This window comes from Haematobia irritans, chromosome 2 (genome assembly GCF_050003625.1).
Source record: "Haematobia irritans isolate KBUSLIRL chromosome 2, ASM5000362v1, whole genome shotgun sequence".
In the NCBI taxonomy this organism is placed as follows: Eukaryota; Metazoa; Arthropoda; class Insecta; order Diptera; family Muscidae; genus Haematobia; species Haematobia irritans.
In genome coordinates this window covers 212,391,912-212,412,347 of record NC_134398.1, presented here as the reverse complement: position 1 = coordinate 212,412,347, position 20,436 = coordinate 212,391,912, and the positions used below count along the sequence as shown (strand labels likewise).

The window sequence follows — 20,436 nt, the reverse complement described above, 5'->3', positions numbered from 1 at the left end:
GATCATCTGCTTTATCCATACAAAACATTGAGAAACCTGCCCTAAGAGTTTAAAATCCAGAAAATTTGGAAATTTTAAAAAAGGTAAGAAACTTTGTAAAACTCTAAAATACTGATTCTGGATTCTGATTGCAATTTGTTGATCCAAACCTCGGATATTATTTGTCCACAACAGGTGGTGAACTTCGCTACTATAAAAGAGTGCTGCCTTATTCTACATTTTTTCGAAGCCTTACCACAGTGAATTACTCAGAAATTATATTACGACAGTATTCTTCACTTATTTTCTCCCCCACGGTTATACGACTATATCGCTTAATTATCCAAATCCCCGTTTCATGTTTTTAGTATAAAATTCACGGTTAATTACTCAAAGAATTATATGCCCAAAGCAAAACGACAATTGAAAACAAACAACTCTAGTTTGTATTGATTATAGTTGCCACAGTGTTATGTACGCTGATGAAGAAATCCGTAAAGAGGTCTTGGTTCAATATACATCACAATTATTGAACACTAGAAAAATGCCTCAGTCGGGTCAATACCCAAAAGTTTGTATGTTGATGAAGAAATCCGTTGAGGAGGTCGTGGTTGAACTTTGGAGACTTTAAAGGACAATGCCTCAATAACTGAGCGCTGGATAAATCCCTCACTCGGATGGTTACCTAACAGTTTGAATGATGATGAAGAAATCCTTGAGAAGGTAGTGGTAGCATTTTGGAGAATTTACAGGACAATATCTCAATTATTGAATTCTGGATAAATGTCTCACTCGGGTAATTACCCAAAGGTTTGAATATAGTCAACAAGGTCATTAGGCAGGAATTACTGTAGAACTATTGTGATTTTAAATCATCAATGAGTAGTCTACATCTGCAGCTAGGACAAGGTACGTTGAAGCTTCCATGGGCACAGAAAAAAATGTTTTTTTAATTGTGAGCTAACGCTAGAGTTTCGTTTTCTCTATACTTTGTTATAATAATGAACAATTTCATAATATTTACGAATTTGTTTCGTTGGCTTAAGTTTAATGACACATTTAGTTAAAATAACGAAGCTTTTTCTACCAGTGCATGAAGATGATTATTATATTACCAACATATATCAGGACATTGTGTTTCTTTATATATATTTTTTTAATAACAGGCAAGTGCAGGAGTATAAAGTTTCGAAATATTATTATGAACCCATGTCCAAATTGTAATTCTTGCACCTCTGTACAGTATCTGTTTAATCCACTTTAAGTAAAATTAGGTCATATGATTTGTTTATAATTTTAAATATTTCAAAAAATTTTCCTACTGTTCATCACATAACCATATCAACGTTGATATGCGATGATATAGAATTTTTAGCTAAAATGCTATTAAATTGCATATAAAATGATAATCGAACTAGAACAAGGAAGGCAAAATGAAAAAAAAAAAACAAATACCAGTAATAATAAATTCCGAAAAATACTAGAGACACAATAAAAAACAGAACAAAAACCAATTGATGGCTCTAAACGAAATGAACCAAAAACTATGGCGCTAAAATCAATGAATGATGAATGAAATGGGTGGTTGATATGACGTGACTGGCTGTATTTTTTTTTGGGTAGTATTGGTTATGGATAAGGATATGTATGGGTGGGGAGAGAAAAGGGTGTAAGAATTCAAGAGGGGAGCAAGTAGGTTTTGGCTGACCTAGCACAATGCTAGATTGGTTAGTGTATATTTATACAGAGAGTGAGAGAGAGAGATAGTAGGACCAATTTAACTTACGTGCATTCGTATTCATTCCATAAATCAACACATTCGAATGGATCCGGACAAATGACATTCGAACATGGTTTATTTGAGGGACAATTCTTCTCCAAATTACGGGCCATAGTTGCCTGACCCCATTGGGTACCATTCATAGCCGGTGGTAATGGTAAGTGTTTACCTTCAAGCCTGTATGCAAAAAGAGAGAGGGAGAGAGGAAGAGACCATATAGTCATATTTTAGTTTAGATTTCACTGTTATGGGTTTTTCTCTCTTCAACTACTGAATCTGGGTTAATTGTTTTTGATGCATTTTCATGGATAGCCTGTGATTTAATGGTTACGGTTTTTTGCAGCTTCAACAACAACATTCCAATGGTAAAACACCAATGGACCCCAGGAGATTTTTCCCTGCTATTGAAGAGACACTAACTCACACACTTACCTTATGTCATCCAAACAACTCTTCTGATAGTCAGCATATACTTCGAATGTCCTTACACCCGTATACTCTGCTTTGCCTCCGGCATAGACACCTTCCTGCTTGTCCACCAATAACCATTGATGGCCAACAAATTCAAAGGTTTCATTGTAACGTCTACCCTCACCGCCATCCAATTCCAGGGTAGCTGCTGAACCATAACGATTTATGCGCACCACATGCCATTGGCCATCATCCACAGCCACAGCGTTTAGCCATAAGTCTTTCTCTTCCGTCCGCAATGAATTCAAGTTGTAACGGAAATGCAAACGAGCATCTTTGATTTCTAATATGCCATACTCTCGATTATGCTGGTCACTGACACGGAACAATTCACCATGTTGTTCTCGGGTACGGAATCTCAACTGAATTTGGGTACTAAAGCGATCAGGTTCGAAGCTAAGGGCATATTTGACATAACTCTGTTGTTTAAAGGTGGTGGGAATGGTGGGTATATTACAGGCCGGCCCAGTCCATCCAGGACGACATTGGCATCGTGCTTCGCTAAGGGATCCCACACAATTGCCATGTTCCCAACAACGGGCAGTTTGTTCTGATTGAGCACAGACCTCTTCTGTCTGGGGACATCCGGCAACACTGTTGCGTGATAGACCCGGATGAGCCAGATCATATAACTTAGAGTTGTGTACCAAATTCCTTATGCATCCATCGAATCCTTTGGCCATGGGCGTGTAATGCCAGAAGTATAGTGAAGGATCAAATTGCTCACGATATAAACCGCCTACTTGGAGAGGAGCATTAACATTCAAATATTCACTGAACGGTGGAATATTTCCTCGAGCCTGACACGACATATCATCAAATTCTGGCATAGATCCATCTTCCATTTCACTGATCTCAGCTGATTTGCAGAAATCCACTACCATGCGTATATTCTCAGAATCCCAGAAGAGATCGATTCTATGCCATTCACCATCATCAAGGGTCTTTTTGGTTTTCACCCGTAATTCCAAGGTTCCCGAGCCAAAGTCTATTAAGAGCCTGGGATAACCTCTCTCCAATTCGAGGGAAATAAAATCGGAAATCAACATTTCATCACGTTCTGGAGGTACAATGGGACCATTATAGATAATCAAACCATCCGGTTTACGGGTAATGAACTCCAAACTTAAGTGGGATGCATCACACATTTCCAAAGGAGGATACCAAGCCCATCCATTTCCACGGAAGCTCCTTGTCGTTTGTTGACATCTGGGTCCAGTATAACCAACGGGACACGAGCAGTGAGGACCAAAGCGTGTATCCACACAACGTCCTCCATTGTAGCAAGGGGTATTTCGACAATTCTCTGGCTTGGAGAAATTTCTAGCACCACAAGTACATTCGGCCAGTGTGTCAACTCTCACACCCACCAAAGCAGTCTTATTGGCATTGACCATATACGGCAAAGAGCTGATGTCCAAGGTATTCGTACAGGATCCTTCACACATTTGATTCTCATACAAACACTCGTCGATGCCCACCATGGTTATATTGATGCCCACATCCTTTTCGATCTCTTCACGATTCATAAGAACAATACCATTTAGTCGAACAGGTTTATAGTAAGGCGAACCATGAGCCGAAAATCGGACATCAGTTAGAGGAGGATGTTTCTTTTTCAATTGCACACTGAATATATCAACATTCTCACGATCTGTATTCAACAAATCAGCTAATTTATCACGGAAACGATCCATTTTCGAACGACTCAAAGACTGTGTCCTATAATTCCAAACTCTTATAAAATCTTCATCGGTTATACCCGATAATCGTACAGAGCCCGAATTAATCACTGCCTCATGGGGAATTTCCCTTACAGTCACTGTTACATTTGCTGGAACATCTGTTTGGGTGTGTTTACGATCGTAGACCTTGAAGCGTAAATGATAACGGCCCTCCCTGGTGCCAGCACGCATAGTAATCATTCCCGAGTCTTCATCCAATTTGAAACGTGGATGTTCCTGAGATTCCCAATAGAATTTCTTATCAGGTAAATCCCAATCATCCAAATCGTAGACATAAACCCGACCAATTTGTGTATCAGGTGATTGTCCTTGATAATTGTAGGCGAAAATATCTTTGGAGCCAGGTTGCATTTTATTGTCGTTAACATCACCAATGATAACCGTCAGTGTGCTAGTACCAGTCATTGCCGGTGAACCATGATCTTTGATCACAATGGGAATCATATACTCCTTTTGTTGTTCACGATCGAAGGAACGAAGGGATGAGATAACAGCCATACCATCACCATTGGCACCCTCTGGAAAGAAACATTATGGAAGAGGAAGAAAATAATATATTAGACTAAGTGGTATTTGTATAGTTTTTTTATTAAATTTAAATGTATGGTAAATGCAAACTAAATTTCAAAATTTACTCAGATTTTGAATTAACAGTGAATGTCCCCAAAATTTGTTTTTATAGAACATGTCCCCGAAAATTTATATTCAATATTATCATTATGAACAATGTTTTCTTGGGTTCATGTTCACGAAATTCACTGTTAAATTAAATTTAATGTCCCCAAAATATTTTTTCGTGAGTTCATATTCATTATATTCACAGTTACTTGAGTTTATTATTATTATTTTTTTTAATCAATATGTCCCCAAAATTTGTTTTTTATATAATATGTCCCCGAACATTAATTTTTATCATTATCGAAAATTTGTTTTTCGTAGAATATGTCTATATAAAATTGTTGTGAAGTGAGTGAATTCATATTCGTTACATTTACATTTATTTGAGTTTACTTTTTTTCATTTCGTTTATTTTAATTTTAACAGGATATGTCCCCAAAATAAGTTTTTAAAAAAATTTCCCCGTAAATGTTTGTTCAGTTTTTATCAATAGGGTAAAATTTTTTGGGTTCATGTTATTTCCATCCACTGTTATTCAAGTTTGATTTTTTAAAATTTAATTTTAATTTAAACATGATGTGTCCTCAAAATTAGTTTTTCATAGAATATGTCGCAAAAAATTTATATTCTGTTTTTATGAATGCCGATTTTTTTTTTCGTGTAGTCACATTCAAGACATTTACTGTAATTTATATTTACTTTTTCTAAAAATAATTTTAATTTGAACATCATATGTCCTCAAAATTGGATTTTCGTATAATATATCTTCAAAAAACGTATATCGAATTTTTTTTTTTCAAAGAGTATGTCCCTAAAATTTAGGTTCATATTCACTACACATATTGTTAATTGAGATTTTTGTTTCAAATTAATTTTAATTTTAACAGGATATATCCCCATTTTTTTTTTTTTTTTTTTTGAATATGTCCCCGAAAATTTATATTCAGTTTTTATTATTGCAGAACATTTTTTGTGATTTCATATTCATAACATTCACTTTTATTTGAGTTTAGTTTTTCTCTTTTTAATTTAGTTTAATTTTAATAGGATATTTTCGTGAAATTTGTTTCTCATAGAAAATGTCCCCAAAACCTTAAAGGTAGTTTATATCATAATAAAAATTGTTTTTTGTTGTTGTTTTTAATAGAATATGTTCCTGAAAAATTATATAAAATTTCGATTCATTCGAATTTAGTTAAGCTAATTTTTTTTCATTTAATTTAATTTAAACGGTATATGTCCCCAAAATTTTGTTTCATAAAACATCGCTGGGATTTTTTTTTGTCAGTTCTTATCTATGTGGAACATTTTTTCTTTGGTTTATATTCTCTTCATTCATTGTTATTCAAGTTGAATTTATTTACATTTAAATTAGTTTTTACAGGGTGTGTCCTCAAATTTTGTTACTCTAAGAAAATATCTCCGAAAATGTGTATCCAGTTTTTATCTTATAGAGCATTGGTTCTTAAGTTCATATGCAATAACATACATTTGCTGTTGTTTGAATTTACTTTTCCCTAATTTCATTTAATTTTAATTTGAGCTGGATATGTCCTCAAAAAGTAGTTTTTTTCATAGACTACGTCCACGAAAATGTAAATGTTTTTCATTATATTCACTGTTATTTGAGTTTATTGTTTTTTTTTTTTGTTTTTTCATTTAATTTAATTTTAATTTTGAAATGTCCTCAAACTTTTTTTTACAGAACATGTCCCCGAAAATTGATATTTTCATTTATTATTATTATGACATTTTTCTCATGTGTTCACATTTACTGCTTTTTGAGTTCGAAAGGTAATATCCTTTAAATTGTCACGAAATTGTTCAGTAGTTTTTTATCCTGTAAATTTTAATAAATATTATCATTGGAACCGAAGAAAAGTAACTATATATGGATACATGCATTTATTTATAATAAAAAAAACGAACACTTTTTATTAAAAGTGGTTTCTATAGTTTGAATAGAACATTGCAAGATAAGATATGATGATGACCATTTTATAATAGAACATATTTAAATATTTCTTTAATAGCTTATGTTTCTCCATCTCTACTATATTACCGCTTTTATTAAAAAAGGCACCATCATGTTGTGCTTATCATTACTTAGTTCCTTTTACTAAATAACCTCCTAAATGTTGTGCCTATCATTGCTTAGTTCCTTTTACTAAATAACATCCTAAATATATGCAACACATTGATGTAATGTGTACACAATTTACAACTACCTTCAACCAGTTCGTTTACTAAATAAATTTAATCTATAAATAATTGTTCATTATTTATAAATTTGTGTAGAATAATTAAATTTCTAAATTTATTCATTGTCACTGTAAGTGGTAATTAAATTAAAAATATTGGGTAAATTTACACTTCACAAATTGTGGAAAGTAGAAATGGAATTACCTAATCAACTGTACCCAGAGGGATTTTATAAAGCCAATGAATGGCTAAGTCATCTCACTTTCACAATATTTGCTTTCTTTGCTCTCCTGTACTTTTTGCAATCATACCACATGAGAAACTAGTAAATTTATACGCAAACACTGAGCAAAAAAATAGGATGACAATAGTAATAATATAAATAGTAAATAGTAAATTAAAATTAAAATTTCTTTATCGACGTCTAATGCTTAGGAAAATCTCTAAATTTCATCGAAAGCACTTTGTATTCCTTGATATATGTGCTTTTTTCTTCAAGTGTATTTTTTTCACATTCCTATTTCATTTATACCATTTCATTTTTCATTATTGCACTCCAAAGCCAGAGCTGCTGTTTCTATTGAAGTGTTGTAGTGTGATTTCTACCATTGTAAGCTTTTCGATAATTGGATTTTAATAGTAAAAGTTCATTTGTAGCCATCGACAATGTATTGACTTCGAACCGGAAGTGCTGAAAATCGGATGAAGGTTTCGGTGAACGGAATGGAGTAGAAGTGGTAAATGAGTATTGTGGCTTCTGGGCTTCTGACCTCAAAATTGACTTGAAATTGCAAATGTATTTTGCCAACAGTTTATTGGATTTTTTCTTATTTGCTTTTTTTGTATTGTTACTTAAGAGAATATCTCTCCATTCGATTTACTTTTTTTTTGTCTATGAGTATTTAAGAAGAAATGAGAAAAAACCTAAAAATTTTTTTTCTTTACCCCAATAGCAATACAATTTTTCGATTAGTTTAAATTTGCTACATTGTCGAAGGACAATGTCAATTTAAATTTATTTGTCATGGTACCCCACATCTTTTTTATATCAGCATGGTCATGTTTTTGGTTTTCGTATGTATGAAGAAAGAATTTTGTGGGAAACTATTCTAAGGAAGAAATCAAATTTCTTTAGTTGGAACTACCCAGCAAAAAAATTGGAAGTTGTTCCACAAATATTTCTTTTAAAGCCCATCGCAGAATCCCCCATCGAGTTTTTTCATCTTCCGATGCAGTCCTTTTGGACAAGTGCACAAACATTTCTTCTAAAGCGGATCTTGGGATCCCCTTTAGATTTTTTTTCTACTTCCGATGCAGTCCTTGTGGACAAGTACGCAGGAAAGAACGCAATCAGGCTATTTTAAGTGCAAATTTTGGACAATTAAATTTTACAAAAAAATAGAAAACTAATAAAAAAAAAAGAAAATTAATAAAATTAGTTTCATACCCGCTGGGATTTGAACCAGTGCCGTTTGACTTTTTCGCTTCCATGGAATTTTTAATTTTTTTTTGTTGATTTTTAATGGAGAAAATATATTTATACGAAAATATATGCCGAAAATAAAAAATAAAAACCATGCATGACATAAAAAAGAAAACAAGTATATACGGCCGTAAGTTCGGCCAGGCCGAAGCTTATGTGCCCTCCACCATGGATTGCGTAGAAACTTCTACTGAAGACTGTCATCCACAATCGAATTACTTGGGTTGCGGTAACACTTGCAGATGGCATGGTATCTTAAAACTTCCTAACACCGTCTTCTAAATTACAAGGTAGTCCATACATAGTATATATTAAACTAAAAAAGGCCGATAAAATACGTATATAATTAAGTTTAAAGTTTCTATAAAAATAAAATTTTGACAACATTTTCTATAGAAGTAAAATTTGGAAAAAATTTTCTATAGAAAAAAAAAAAAAAGGAAAAGAGATATGTTTGTTTCGAGTTTATTTCGGCATAAGCCGGCTATCAATGTAAAACCTTTTTTCGGAGGGTTCAAGTGTGGTTTTTGTTGGGTTTAATAAACTGCCTGAATTTATTCTGATAATTGGTTGATAGTTTTGCTGCAAGTAGAGGATGCTGATGAGGAATGTGGTAATTCCGAAACGTGCGTCCATCCAACCATCTTGCAGTCTATAGGGCTTTGCCCAAATAAATTTGACAAACATTCTTTTCCTCTGTTGGTTAAGCTACTCTTGTAGTTTAGTCAATGTATGGTTTTAAGCTGAAATAAAAAAACAACAACAATGCTTAAAGAACAAAACCAACAATAACAAAACAAAACAAATGGAAAAAGAAGAGGAGGCACGCTCAAAATAAACCCAGCCATGTGAATTCAAATCGATGATTTGACAGTGGCATAGGAAAAGAGATATGTTTGTTTCGAGATTATTTCGGCATAAGCCGGCTATCAATGTAAAACCTTTTTTCGGAGGGTTCAAGTGTGGTTTTTGTTGGGTTTAATAAACTGCCTGAATTTATTCTGATAATTGGTTGATAGTTTTGCTGCAAGTAGAGGATGCTGATGAGGAATGTGGTAATTCCGAAACGTGCGTCCATCCAACCATCTTGCAGTCTATAGGGCTTTGCCCAAATAAATTTGACAAACATTCTTTTCCTCTGTTGGTTAAGCTACTCTTGTAGTTTAGTCAATGTATGGTTTTAAGCTGAAATAAAAAAACAACAACAATGCTTAAAGAACAAAACCAACAATAACAAAACAAAACAAATGAAATAAAATTTGGAAAAAAATTTCTATAGAAATAAAATTTGGAAAAAAATTTCTATAGAAATAAAATTTTAACAAAATTTTCTATATAAATAAAATTTTGAGAAAATTTTCTATAGAAATAAAATTTGTACAAAATTTTCTATAGAAATAAAATTTTGACAACATTTTCTATAGAAATAACATTTTGACAATGTTTTCCATAAAACTAAAATTTTGGTAGATTATTTTTGGCTCGAGTGGCAACCATGAATATGAACCGATATGGACCAATTTTTGTGTGATTGGGGATCGGCTATATATAACTATAGACCGTTATGGACCACTTTTGGCATGGATATTAGCGACCTTATACTAACACCACGTTGCAAATTTCAACCGGATCGGATGAATTTTGCTCCTCCAAGAGGCTCCGGAGATCAAATCTGGGGAACGGTTTATATGGGGGCTATATATAATTATGGACCGATATGGACCAATTTTTGCATGGTCATTAGAGAACATATACCAACACCATGTACCAAATTTCAGCCGGATCGGATGAAATTTTCGTTTCTTAGAGGCTCTGCAAGCCAAATCGGGGGATCGGTTTATATGGGGGCTATATATAATTATGGACCGATGTGGACCAATTTTTGCATGATTGTTAGAGACCATATACTAACACCATGTACCAAATTTCAGCCGGATCGGATGAAATTTGGTTCTCTTAGAGGCTCCGGAAGCCAAATCGGGGGATCGGTTTATATGGGGGTTATACGTAAAGGTGGACCGATATGGACCAGTTTTTGCATGGTTGTTAGAGACCATATACTTACACCATGTACCAAATTTCAGCCTGATCGGATGAAATTTGCTTCTCTTAAAGGACTCGCAAGCCAAATCGGGGGATCGGTTTATATGGGGGCTATATATAATTATGGACCGATGTGGACCAATTTTTGCATGGCTGTTAAAGACCATATACTAACACCATGTTCCAAATTTCAGCCGGATCGGATGAAATTTGCTTCTCTTAGAGGCCTCGCAAGCCAAATCGGGGGATCGGTTTATATGGGGGCTATATATAATTATGGACCTATGTGGACCAATTTTTGCATGGTTGTTAGAGACCATATACTAACACCATGTACCAAATTTCAGCCGGATCGGATGAAATTTGCCTCTCTTAGAGGCCTCGCAAACTAAATTTGGGGGTCCGTTTATATGGGGGCTATACGTAAAAGTGGACCGATATGGCCCATTTTCAATACCATCTGACCTACATCAATAACAACTACTTGTGCCAAGTTTCAAGTCGATAGCTTGTTTCGTTCGGAAGTTAGCGTGATTTCAACAGACGGACGGACGGACATGCTCAGATCGACTCAGAATTTCACCACGACCCAGAATATATATACTTTATGGGGTCTTAGAGCAACATTTCGATGTGTTACAAACGGAATGACAAAGTTAATATACCCCCCATCCTGTGGTGGAGGGTATAAAAAACATGCATGACATAAAAAAATTTTTTTTAGAAAAATATTTGATAGAAAAATTGCCGCTGGTGAGATTTGAACCTGCGTTTCTTATTTTTTCGTTCATACTTATAAAGAACATCTCGAGATGCAATTAGAATGTTATTGCTTGGTGTCGTATTACGATCATATAACAAACATTTAAATTGAAATTTCGACGCTTTATATTCAATGGCGTTAGTGGCTGAGTGTGCTAAGGCGTTCTATTAGTGCCAGCAAACCCAGATTCAACCCCTGGTCGGAGCAAAAAAGTTTTTCAAATTGTAAAAATTTAATAATAGGAAAATAATTGTGTAATAAAACATATGGATGAAAAAAAAGTGAAATTGGTTAAAAAATTTTTTTTTTTTTGCTTTTTAAATTTCTTCATTCAAATTAACTTCCAGGGCCTTCTAAAGCAATGCAAAGGATCCAAAAAGGAAGTACTTCCGTTCTATGACAAGTTTGGGGATTGGGGATCCAAACTACTTTTTTGGAAGCTCTTTTTTTGCTGGGATATAATAAAACTGATGAAAAATAGATTTGGGAATTTCATTGTGACAGGTGGCCAAGTGATGGTAAAATTGATTTTTGGAAATAGGAAAACAAAGGAATTTCATTATAGAAATATGTGCTCAAGAGGCATAATGGCTTAAACAAATATAAAGAAAACATAATTGGGGTTTTAAGATTTAAAATCCCTAAGGGATTCCCATGTCTGACCAAAAACAAGGAATTTTCCCAAAGCCTAAAAGTATATTACAATTTTAGAAATTCTTCTTGGTATATTGCATCAACAATCGAAGCCTAAAAGTATAGAACAATTCAAAATATTTTATTGTGAAAGCATACAAATTATACAAAAGCCAATTGATGTGACCTTATGCTATATGGTATTTTGTTAAAGTCATACAAACCAGTTATTGAAAATTAATGTAAACTCTATAGCCAACTTTTCCTTTCAAATTATAATAAAAATATTTATCGAATATAAATCAACAAAACAGTAAACCATTAAACATTGTTAACAATTATTATTGAGTAATATTTAAAACTTTCTATTTCAATAGTTCTGAGTGCCTAACAAAACCTTTACAAACTCGATATAAGCCAAAAGGTATACTTCAAAATTATTTTCTATACTTAATGTATGTTTTTAAAAAATTTACTAAAATTCAATAGTAGTGACCTTTACAACTTTTCGTTGTATACAATGTCATTCAGAAAAATTGCCGTCCTAATCTAAACATTGGAAACAAGCTACTTTCGAAACTAATACCCATCCTAGTTATTTAGTACCTCTTTTTTTCTCCTCTCAAATAGTAAATCCAATTGAGTTCTATATTGCATAAGGGCAATGGGGGAGAAAACAAACTAGTTTCGTATAGTATTATGTATTTTCTGTAGGGAGGATATACAAAAACAAAATAAAACATTACCAGTATTTATTTGAGGCTTAAAATCCAATTTAGTTTCGAAAAACAGTTTGTTTCGCATGTTAACATTCTCCAACTCAGATGTTCATGGGCTAGGAACAAAAATGTTATGTCGCTAAAAGCGTAAAGTAGCTATGCAAATGATAATCAGCTTATAAGGGACAATTCGAATTGTTGTGAAAAATTACAGAAGTGCAATAGCGGATTACAGTAAAATGTAATTAATACAAATTGTACAACTAAATTGCTTGTTGAAATGGCGAAAGATTGAGTGTGCTCTTATAATTCCAAACAAACAACTTTGTTTTAAAATTAAAATAAAAAAGTCAAAACATGTTTATGGAAAATGCCTTAAAAACTTGTTGGGTTTACCATCAGGTTAAAAAAAAAAATTATAAATATAACATTTTTGAAAATTTCTAACTTTTCGAAATTTGCAATTTTTTCAAAAATTTGCTATCTACAATTAAATTTATAACAAACTTTTTCCGAAACTTGTTATAAAAACTATTTTTTTTTTTAAATTTGCTTTTCATTTAGTTTCATGTTTCGAAGATTTAGGTTAGGTTAGGTGGCAGCCCGATGTATCAGGCTTACTTAGACCAATCAGTCCGTTGTGATACCACATTGGTGAACTTCTCTCTTATCACTGAGTGCTGCCCGATTCCATGTTAAGCTCAATGACAAGGGACCTCCTTTTTATAGCCGAGTCCGAACGGCGTTCCACATTGCCGTGAAACCACTTAGAGAAGCTTTGAAACCCTTAGAAATGTCACCAGCATTACTGAGGTGGGATAATCCACCGCTGATAAACTTTTTGGTGTTCGGTCGAAGCAGGAATCGAACCCACGACCTTGTGTATGTAAGGCGGACATGCTAACCATTGCACCACGGTGGCTTTTTAAAGTAATTTTTTCGAAAATTTCCTTTTTAAAGTAATTTTTTCGTAAATTTCCTTTTTAAAGTAATTTTTTTCAAAATTTCCTTTTTAAAGTAAATTTTGCGAAAATAAAGTAATTTTTTCGAAATTTTGCTATTTTTAGTGATTTTTTCGAAAATTTGCCATTTATAGTAAATTTTTCGAAAATTTTCTATTTATAATAAATTTTTCGACAATTTCGTAATTATAGCACATTTTTCGAAAATTTGCTATATATAGTTAATGTTAAAAATTTTACAATTTCTAGAAAATATTAAAAAAAAAAGTAAATAATCAAAAAATTCTCTATTTATAGTCTTTCAAGAGTTTCCAATTATTTTAAATAAATTTTCAATTTATTTATAGAAAATTTTTCAAATATTTCCTATTTGTAGTACCTTTTATTAAAAATTATAGTGAATTTTCAAAAATTTCATGTACATAGTAATTTTTTTGAAAATGTGCTAACATATTTATAGTAATTTCTTAAAAAGTTCCTATTTTTGAAAATTTTCCTAATAGTAAATTTTTCCAAAAAAAAATTGTTTTCTCAAGTAAATGCTTCGAAAATTTAATTTTTAAAGTAAATTATTCGAGATTATTCTTTATAGTAAAATTTTAAAAAATTCTTTTAAAATTTTATTACTTTTAGTAAATTTGTATACCCTCCGTTTGTAACACATCGAAATATTGATCTAAGATCCCATAAAGTATATATATTCTGGGTCGTGGTGAAATTCTGAGTCGATCTGAGCATGTCCGTCCGTCCGTCTGTTGAAATCACGCTAACTTCCGAACGAAACAATCTATCGACTTGAAACTTGGCACAAGTAGTTGTTATTGATGTAGGTCGGATGGTGTTGCAAATGGGCCATATCGGTCCACTTTTATATATAGCCATATAAACGGACCCCCAAATTTGGCTTGTGGGGCCTCTAAGAGAAGCATTGCCGTGAAACCACTTAGAGAAGCTTTGAAACACTCAGAAATGTCACCAGCATTACTGAGGTGGGATAATCCACCGCTGAAAAACTTTTTGGTGTTCGGTCGAAGCAGGAATCGAACCCACGACCATGTGTATGCAAGGCGGGCATGCTAACCATTGCACCACGGTGGCTTTTTAAAGTAATTTTTTTCGAAAATTTCCTTTTTAAAGTAAATTTTTCGAAAGTTTCTTTTTTAAAGTAAATTTTTCGAAAATTTGCTTTTTAAAGTAATTTTTTTCGAAATTTTGCTATTTTTAGTGATTTTTTCGAAAATTTGCCATTTATAGTACATTTTTCGAAAATTTTCTATTTATAATAAATTTTTCGACAATTTCGTAATTATAGCACATTTTTCGAAAATTTGCTATATATAGTTAATGTTAAAAATTTTACAATTTCTAGAAAATATTAAAAAAAAGTAAATAATCAAAAAATTCTCTATTTATAGTCTCTCAAGAGCTTCCATTTATTTTTATTAAATTTTCTATTTATTTATAGAAAATTTTTCAAAAATTTCCTATTTGTAGTACTTTTTATTAAAAATTATAGTGAATTTTCAAAAATTTCATGTACATAGTAATTTTTTTGAAAATGTGCTAACATATTTATAGTAATTTCTTAAAAAGTTCCTATTTTTGAAAATTTTCCTAATAGTAAATTTTTCCAAAAAAAATTGTTTTCTCAAGTAAATGCTTCGAAAATTTAATTTTTAAAGTAAATTATTCGAGATTATTCTTTATAGTAAAATTTTAAAAAATTCTTTTAAAATTTATTATTTATAATACATTTTTTAAAAATGTCTTATTTACAGTAAGTTTTTCGAAAATTTCTCATTTATAGTAAAGTTTTCGAAAATGTCCTATTTATAGTAAATTTTTCGAAGATTTCAAAATCACGGAAATTTTTTTAAAAATGTCCTATTTACAGTAAATATTTCAAAAATTTCCTTTTAATAGTAAATTTTCAAAAATTTCCTATTTATAGCAAATTTTTCAAAAATTTCCTATTTATAGTAAATTTTTCAAAAATTTCCTATTTATAGTAAGTTTTTCAAAAATTTTCTATTTACAGTAATTTTTTGGAAAATTTTCTATTTATAGTAAATTTTTCAAAAATTTCCTATTTAGAGTAAATTTTTCAAAAAATTCCTTTTTATAGTAAATTTTTCAAATATTTCCTATTAATAGTAAATTTTTAAAAAATTTCCTATTTATAGTAAATTTTGCAAAAAAATCCTATTTATAGTAAATTTTGCAAAAAGTTCATATTTATAGTAAATTTTTCAAAAAGTTCCTATTTATAGTAAATTTTTCAAAAATTTCCTATTTATACTAAATTTTTCAAAAATTTCCTATTTATAGTAAATTTTTCAAAAATTTCCTATTAATAGTAAACTTTTCAAGAGTCTCCTATTTATAGTAAATTTTTCAAAAAATGTCCTATTTATAGTAAATTTTTCAAAAATTTCCTATTTATAGTAAATTTTTCAAAAATTTCCTATTTATAGTAATTTTTTCAAAAATTTCCTATTTATAGTAAATTTTTCAAAAAATTCCTATTTATAGTAAATTTTTCAAAAAAGTTCCTATTTATAGTAAATTTTTTCAAAAATTTCCTATTTATAGCAAATTTTTCAAAAATTACCTATTTATAGTAAATTTTTCAAAAATTTGCTATTTGTAGTAAATTTTTCAAAAATTTCCTATTTATAGTAAATTTTTAAAAAATTTCCTATTTATAGTAAATTTTTCAAAAAACTTCCTATGTAGTACATTTTTCAAAAAAATCCTATTTATAGTAAATTTTGCAAAAATTTTCTATTTATAGTAAATTTTGCAAAAAATTCCAATTTACAGTAATTTTTTCAAAAATGTCCTATTTATAGTAAATTTTTCAAAATTTTCCTATTTATAGTAAATTTTTCAAAAAAAACTTCTTATTTGTAGTAAATTTTGCAAAAAATTCCTATTTATAGTACATTTTTCAAAAAAATCCTATTTATAGTAAATTTTTCAAAAATTTCCTTTTAATAGTAAATTTTTCAAAAATTTCCTATTTATAGTAAATTTTTCAAAAATTTCCTATTAATAGTAAAGTTTTCCAAAATTTTCTATATATAGTAAATATTTCAAAAATTACCTATTTATAGTAAATTTTTCAAAAATTTCCTTTTTATACTAAACTTTTCTAAAATTTTCTATTTATAGTAAATTTTTCAAAAGTTACCTATTTATAGTAAATTTTTCAAAAATTTTCTGTTTATAGTAAATTTTGCAAAAAATTCATATTTATAGTAAATTTTTAAAAAATTTCCTATTTATTGTAAATTTTTAAAAAATTTCCTATTTATAGTAAATTTTTCAAAAATTTCCTATTTATAGTAAAATTTTCAAAAATTACATATTTATAGTAAATTTTTCTAAAATTTCCTATTTATTGTAAATTTTTCTAAAATTTCCTATTTATAGTAAATTTTTCAAAAATTTCCCATTAATAGCAAAATTTTCAAAAATTTCCTATTTATAGTAAATTTTTCAAAAATTTCCTATTTATAAAAAATTTTTCAAAAATTTTCTATTTATAGTAAATTTTTCAAAAATTTCCTGTTTATAGTAAATTTTTCAAAAATTTCCTATTTATTGTAAATTTTTCTAAAATTTCCTATTTATAGTAAATTTTTCACAAAGTTCCTATTTATAGTAAATTTTTCAAAAATTTCCTATTAATAGTAAATTTTTCAAAAATTACCTATTTATAGTAAATTATTCAAAAATTACATATTTATAGTAATTTTTTCAAAAATTTCCTATTTATAGTAAATATTTCAAAAATTACCTATTTACAGTAAATTTTTCAAAAATTTCCTATTTATATTAAATTTTTCAAAAATTTCCCATTTATAGTAAATTTTTCGAAAAAGTTTTATTTATAGTAAAAATTGTTATTTATAGTGAAAGTTAAAAAAATGTTTCTATTTAAAGTAAATTTTGCGCGATTTATGTGTTATTGAGATTCTTATTATCATCAGTACTTACTTTGATCCTGTTCCACCTTGAAGGAAGCTCTTATAATATCATCAGCACTGGGATCCAAACGGAATTGGAATGGAGGACCATTACTCTTGGAACGATCATCATCGTCGGTAGCAAGGATTTCAACTACTTTCCTAGGAGGTACATGTTCCGGCAATACCGGTCTATAGTCCTTTAGGAATTTAGGTGCATTATCGTTTATGTCCTGGACAATAACTGTCAAAGTGGCTGTAGCAGTCTTTGGTGGAGAACCATCATCAATGGCCAATATCTTAACCTGATGCCGAGGGACCACCTCACGATCTAGTGAACGTTGTATGGTAACTGAACCATTTTGATTTATGGCAAATTGTCTCTGTCTATCCGAAGACCGATCAATGGAATACGAAACTTTACTACGACCTCCTTGATCGGGATCGGTGGCCTTGAATTTTTCCAATTCGGTACCAACCTTAGTATCCTCAAACACTGATACCTCAACATTGGCTCTTTCAAAGTGAGGTTTATTGTCATTGATATCTCTCAGTTTAACCACAACCCATGAATAGGCCACATGGTATTTATCATTGTCATTATCTTCGCCCTTATCATTCACTTGTATACGGAATCGGAAGCCATTGGATTGCAATTGATCTTCATAATCCAAAGGTTGGACAATCTTAAGAGATCCAGTACCATCATTATTACGGACCATAGTAAATTTATCAGCCCCATAACCACTGTTATCGATAACCTTATATTGGAATTTATTCGTTTCATCCTCATCGTGAACGGTGACGGTGAGAATAGGCATTTCCGGTAGGGTTGTACCATCTGTTTCGTCGACTTCAGTAAACCATTCATCCTTCGTAAATTGCGGTGGCATATCGTTAATATCTTTCACACGTATAGATGCCGTCCCCGTCCCCTTTAATCCCCCGCCATCCATTGCTACCACTTGTATAGAATAATCTGGAGTACGTTCACGATCTAAGCAGCATACGGCGGTTTTTATGACACCCGTATCAGGTTCAATTTCGAATATGGGCGATCCAGTTTCTTCCTCAATGACATTTTTCTCTATGGAGTATACCAGTTTGGCATTGGAACCCTCATTAGGGTCATCATAATCGACAGCAGTCATAGTCATAACCACCATGCCAGCTGTACCATTTTCTGTTACATTGCCAAAGTATACACCTTGTGGGAATATGGGAGCATTGTCGTTGATATCCTTTAGATTGACTTGAACATCAGCATAACCCACCAGGCCTTCGCCTCCTTCATCTTGGGCGAAAACTGTGAATCGCCATTGTGGTCGACCATTCGGTTGATCACGATCCAGGGGCTGTAAGGATAAAAGAGTGAAAAAGTGTATAAGTGGTAAGTAGTCAGTCAATAATTTCAAAATTATGTGATAACCTCTTATGTGAACTTATTCAAATATATATTCTTTTTATTAAAAACAATTTCATTTATAACGATTTAGTTCATTTGTACCCAAAATTATGCTATATAATTCACCATCCTAAAAGTATGCATGAAATAAATCTCATAAAGTGTCCATTAAAGCCAACTCAACGATAATATATCCACATACCACATAGCTTAGTAGTTGGAGCATTTTTTAATTTTCAATTAAAATTGTAGCCCATGTCCCCCTTCTAAAATTTAATGCGTGTGGTTACATCTGTCCACTTGCATTTCGTGTAACTGTGACATAAATTAACCTGTTTATATTCTAATGCTTTTTAAATCCAATGCATTTTTTGCCATTTACCAAACGAACCAAGTTGATATCCCATCGCCACAAAAAGCAGTATCTCATACTCTTTCTCAGCATCTGTCATAAGCACCGTGACAACCGCAAAATGCATTACAGTTTGTATTTTACGGGTGCGTTCTCTCATAGTTGTTTTTCTTGTGGCTATTTGCTGGAGTAATGGAATAAAGGAGGTGCAGGGTAAAAGGCAGACAGACTGAGCCACCATCTATATCTCATCCTGCACGTAGAAACAACTCACACACGAACAGTTATGTAGTGTATTTGTAAGATAGAATATAGCTTCTTATGGTTACACAGTGTCTGAGCAGGGCCTTAGTGTCACGTTTCAGTGGAAATAGCTAGGAAAACGTTTAACTAAAGGGAGTTTATGTAGGGATTGCGGAAAATAGTAATATGTATTAAAAAAATAAATACAGTAAATTTCCGGAAATTTTCATATTTATAGTAAATTTTCTGGAAACTTTCCTGTTTTTAGGAAAATTCTATTTAATGTGAACTTTCTGAAAATTTCCTATTTATAGTAAATTTTCTGAGCAGTGTAAAAGGTAGATAGACCGAGCCACCATTTATATCCCATCCTGAACGTAACAAAAACTCACACACAAACTGTGTATTTGTAAGTTAAAATATAGCTCTCTATGGTTACACAGTGCCTGAGCAGGGCCTTTGTGTAACGTTCCAGTGGAACTAGCTAGAAAAACGTTTAATAAAAGGGTTTATGTAGGAAAATAGTAATATGTATTTAAAAAATTCAGTAAATTTTCAGAAAATTTCATATTTATAATTAATTTTCTGCAAACTTTCCTGTTTTTAGAAAATTTCCAATTTAAAGTAATTTTTATGAAAAGTTCCTATTTTTAACAAATTTTCTGAACATTTCCAATTTTTAGAAAATTTTCTGAAAATTTCCTATTTATAGAAAATTTTGCTACTTATAGAAAATTTTCCGAAAATTTCCTATTTATAGTAAACGTTTTCAACATTTTCTGTTTATAGTAAATTTTCTGATTTAAAGTAAATATTCCTATTTAAAGTAAATATTCCGAAAATTTCCTATTTATACTAAATTTTCTGAAAATTTCCTATTTATTTTCTGAAAATGTCCTATTTATAGTAAATTTTCTGAAAATTTCCTATTTATAGTAAATTTCCTCAAATTTTCCTACTTATAGTAAATTTTCTAAAAATTTCTATTTATAGTAAATTTTCTGAAAATGTCCTATTTATAGTAAATTTTCTGAAAATTTCCTATTTATAGAAAATGTTCTGAAAAT

At 31.0% G+C, this 20,436-nt stretch overlaps 1 protein-coding gene across 1 annotated transcript in view; it reads right to left on the bottom strand.

The window, feature by feature from the left end:
• CadN (neural cadherin) overlaps nucleotides 1-20,436 on the bottom strand; it is a 470,814-nt gene that overhangs the window by 34,830 nt on the left and 415,548 nt on the right. Inside the window, 3 exon segments of the mRNA XM_075297354.1 lie at nucleotides 1,766-1,936; nucleotides 2,192-4,493; nucleotides 17,401-18,724. Of these exon segments, the coding sequence (XP_075153469.1) occupies nucleotides 1,766-1,936; nucleotides 2,192-4,493; nucleotides 17,401-18,724 (3,797 nt within the window).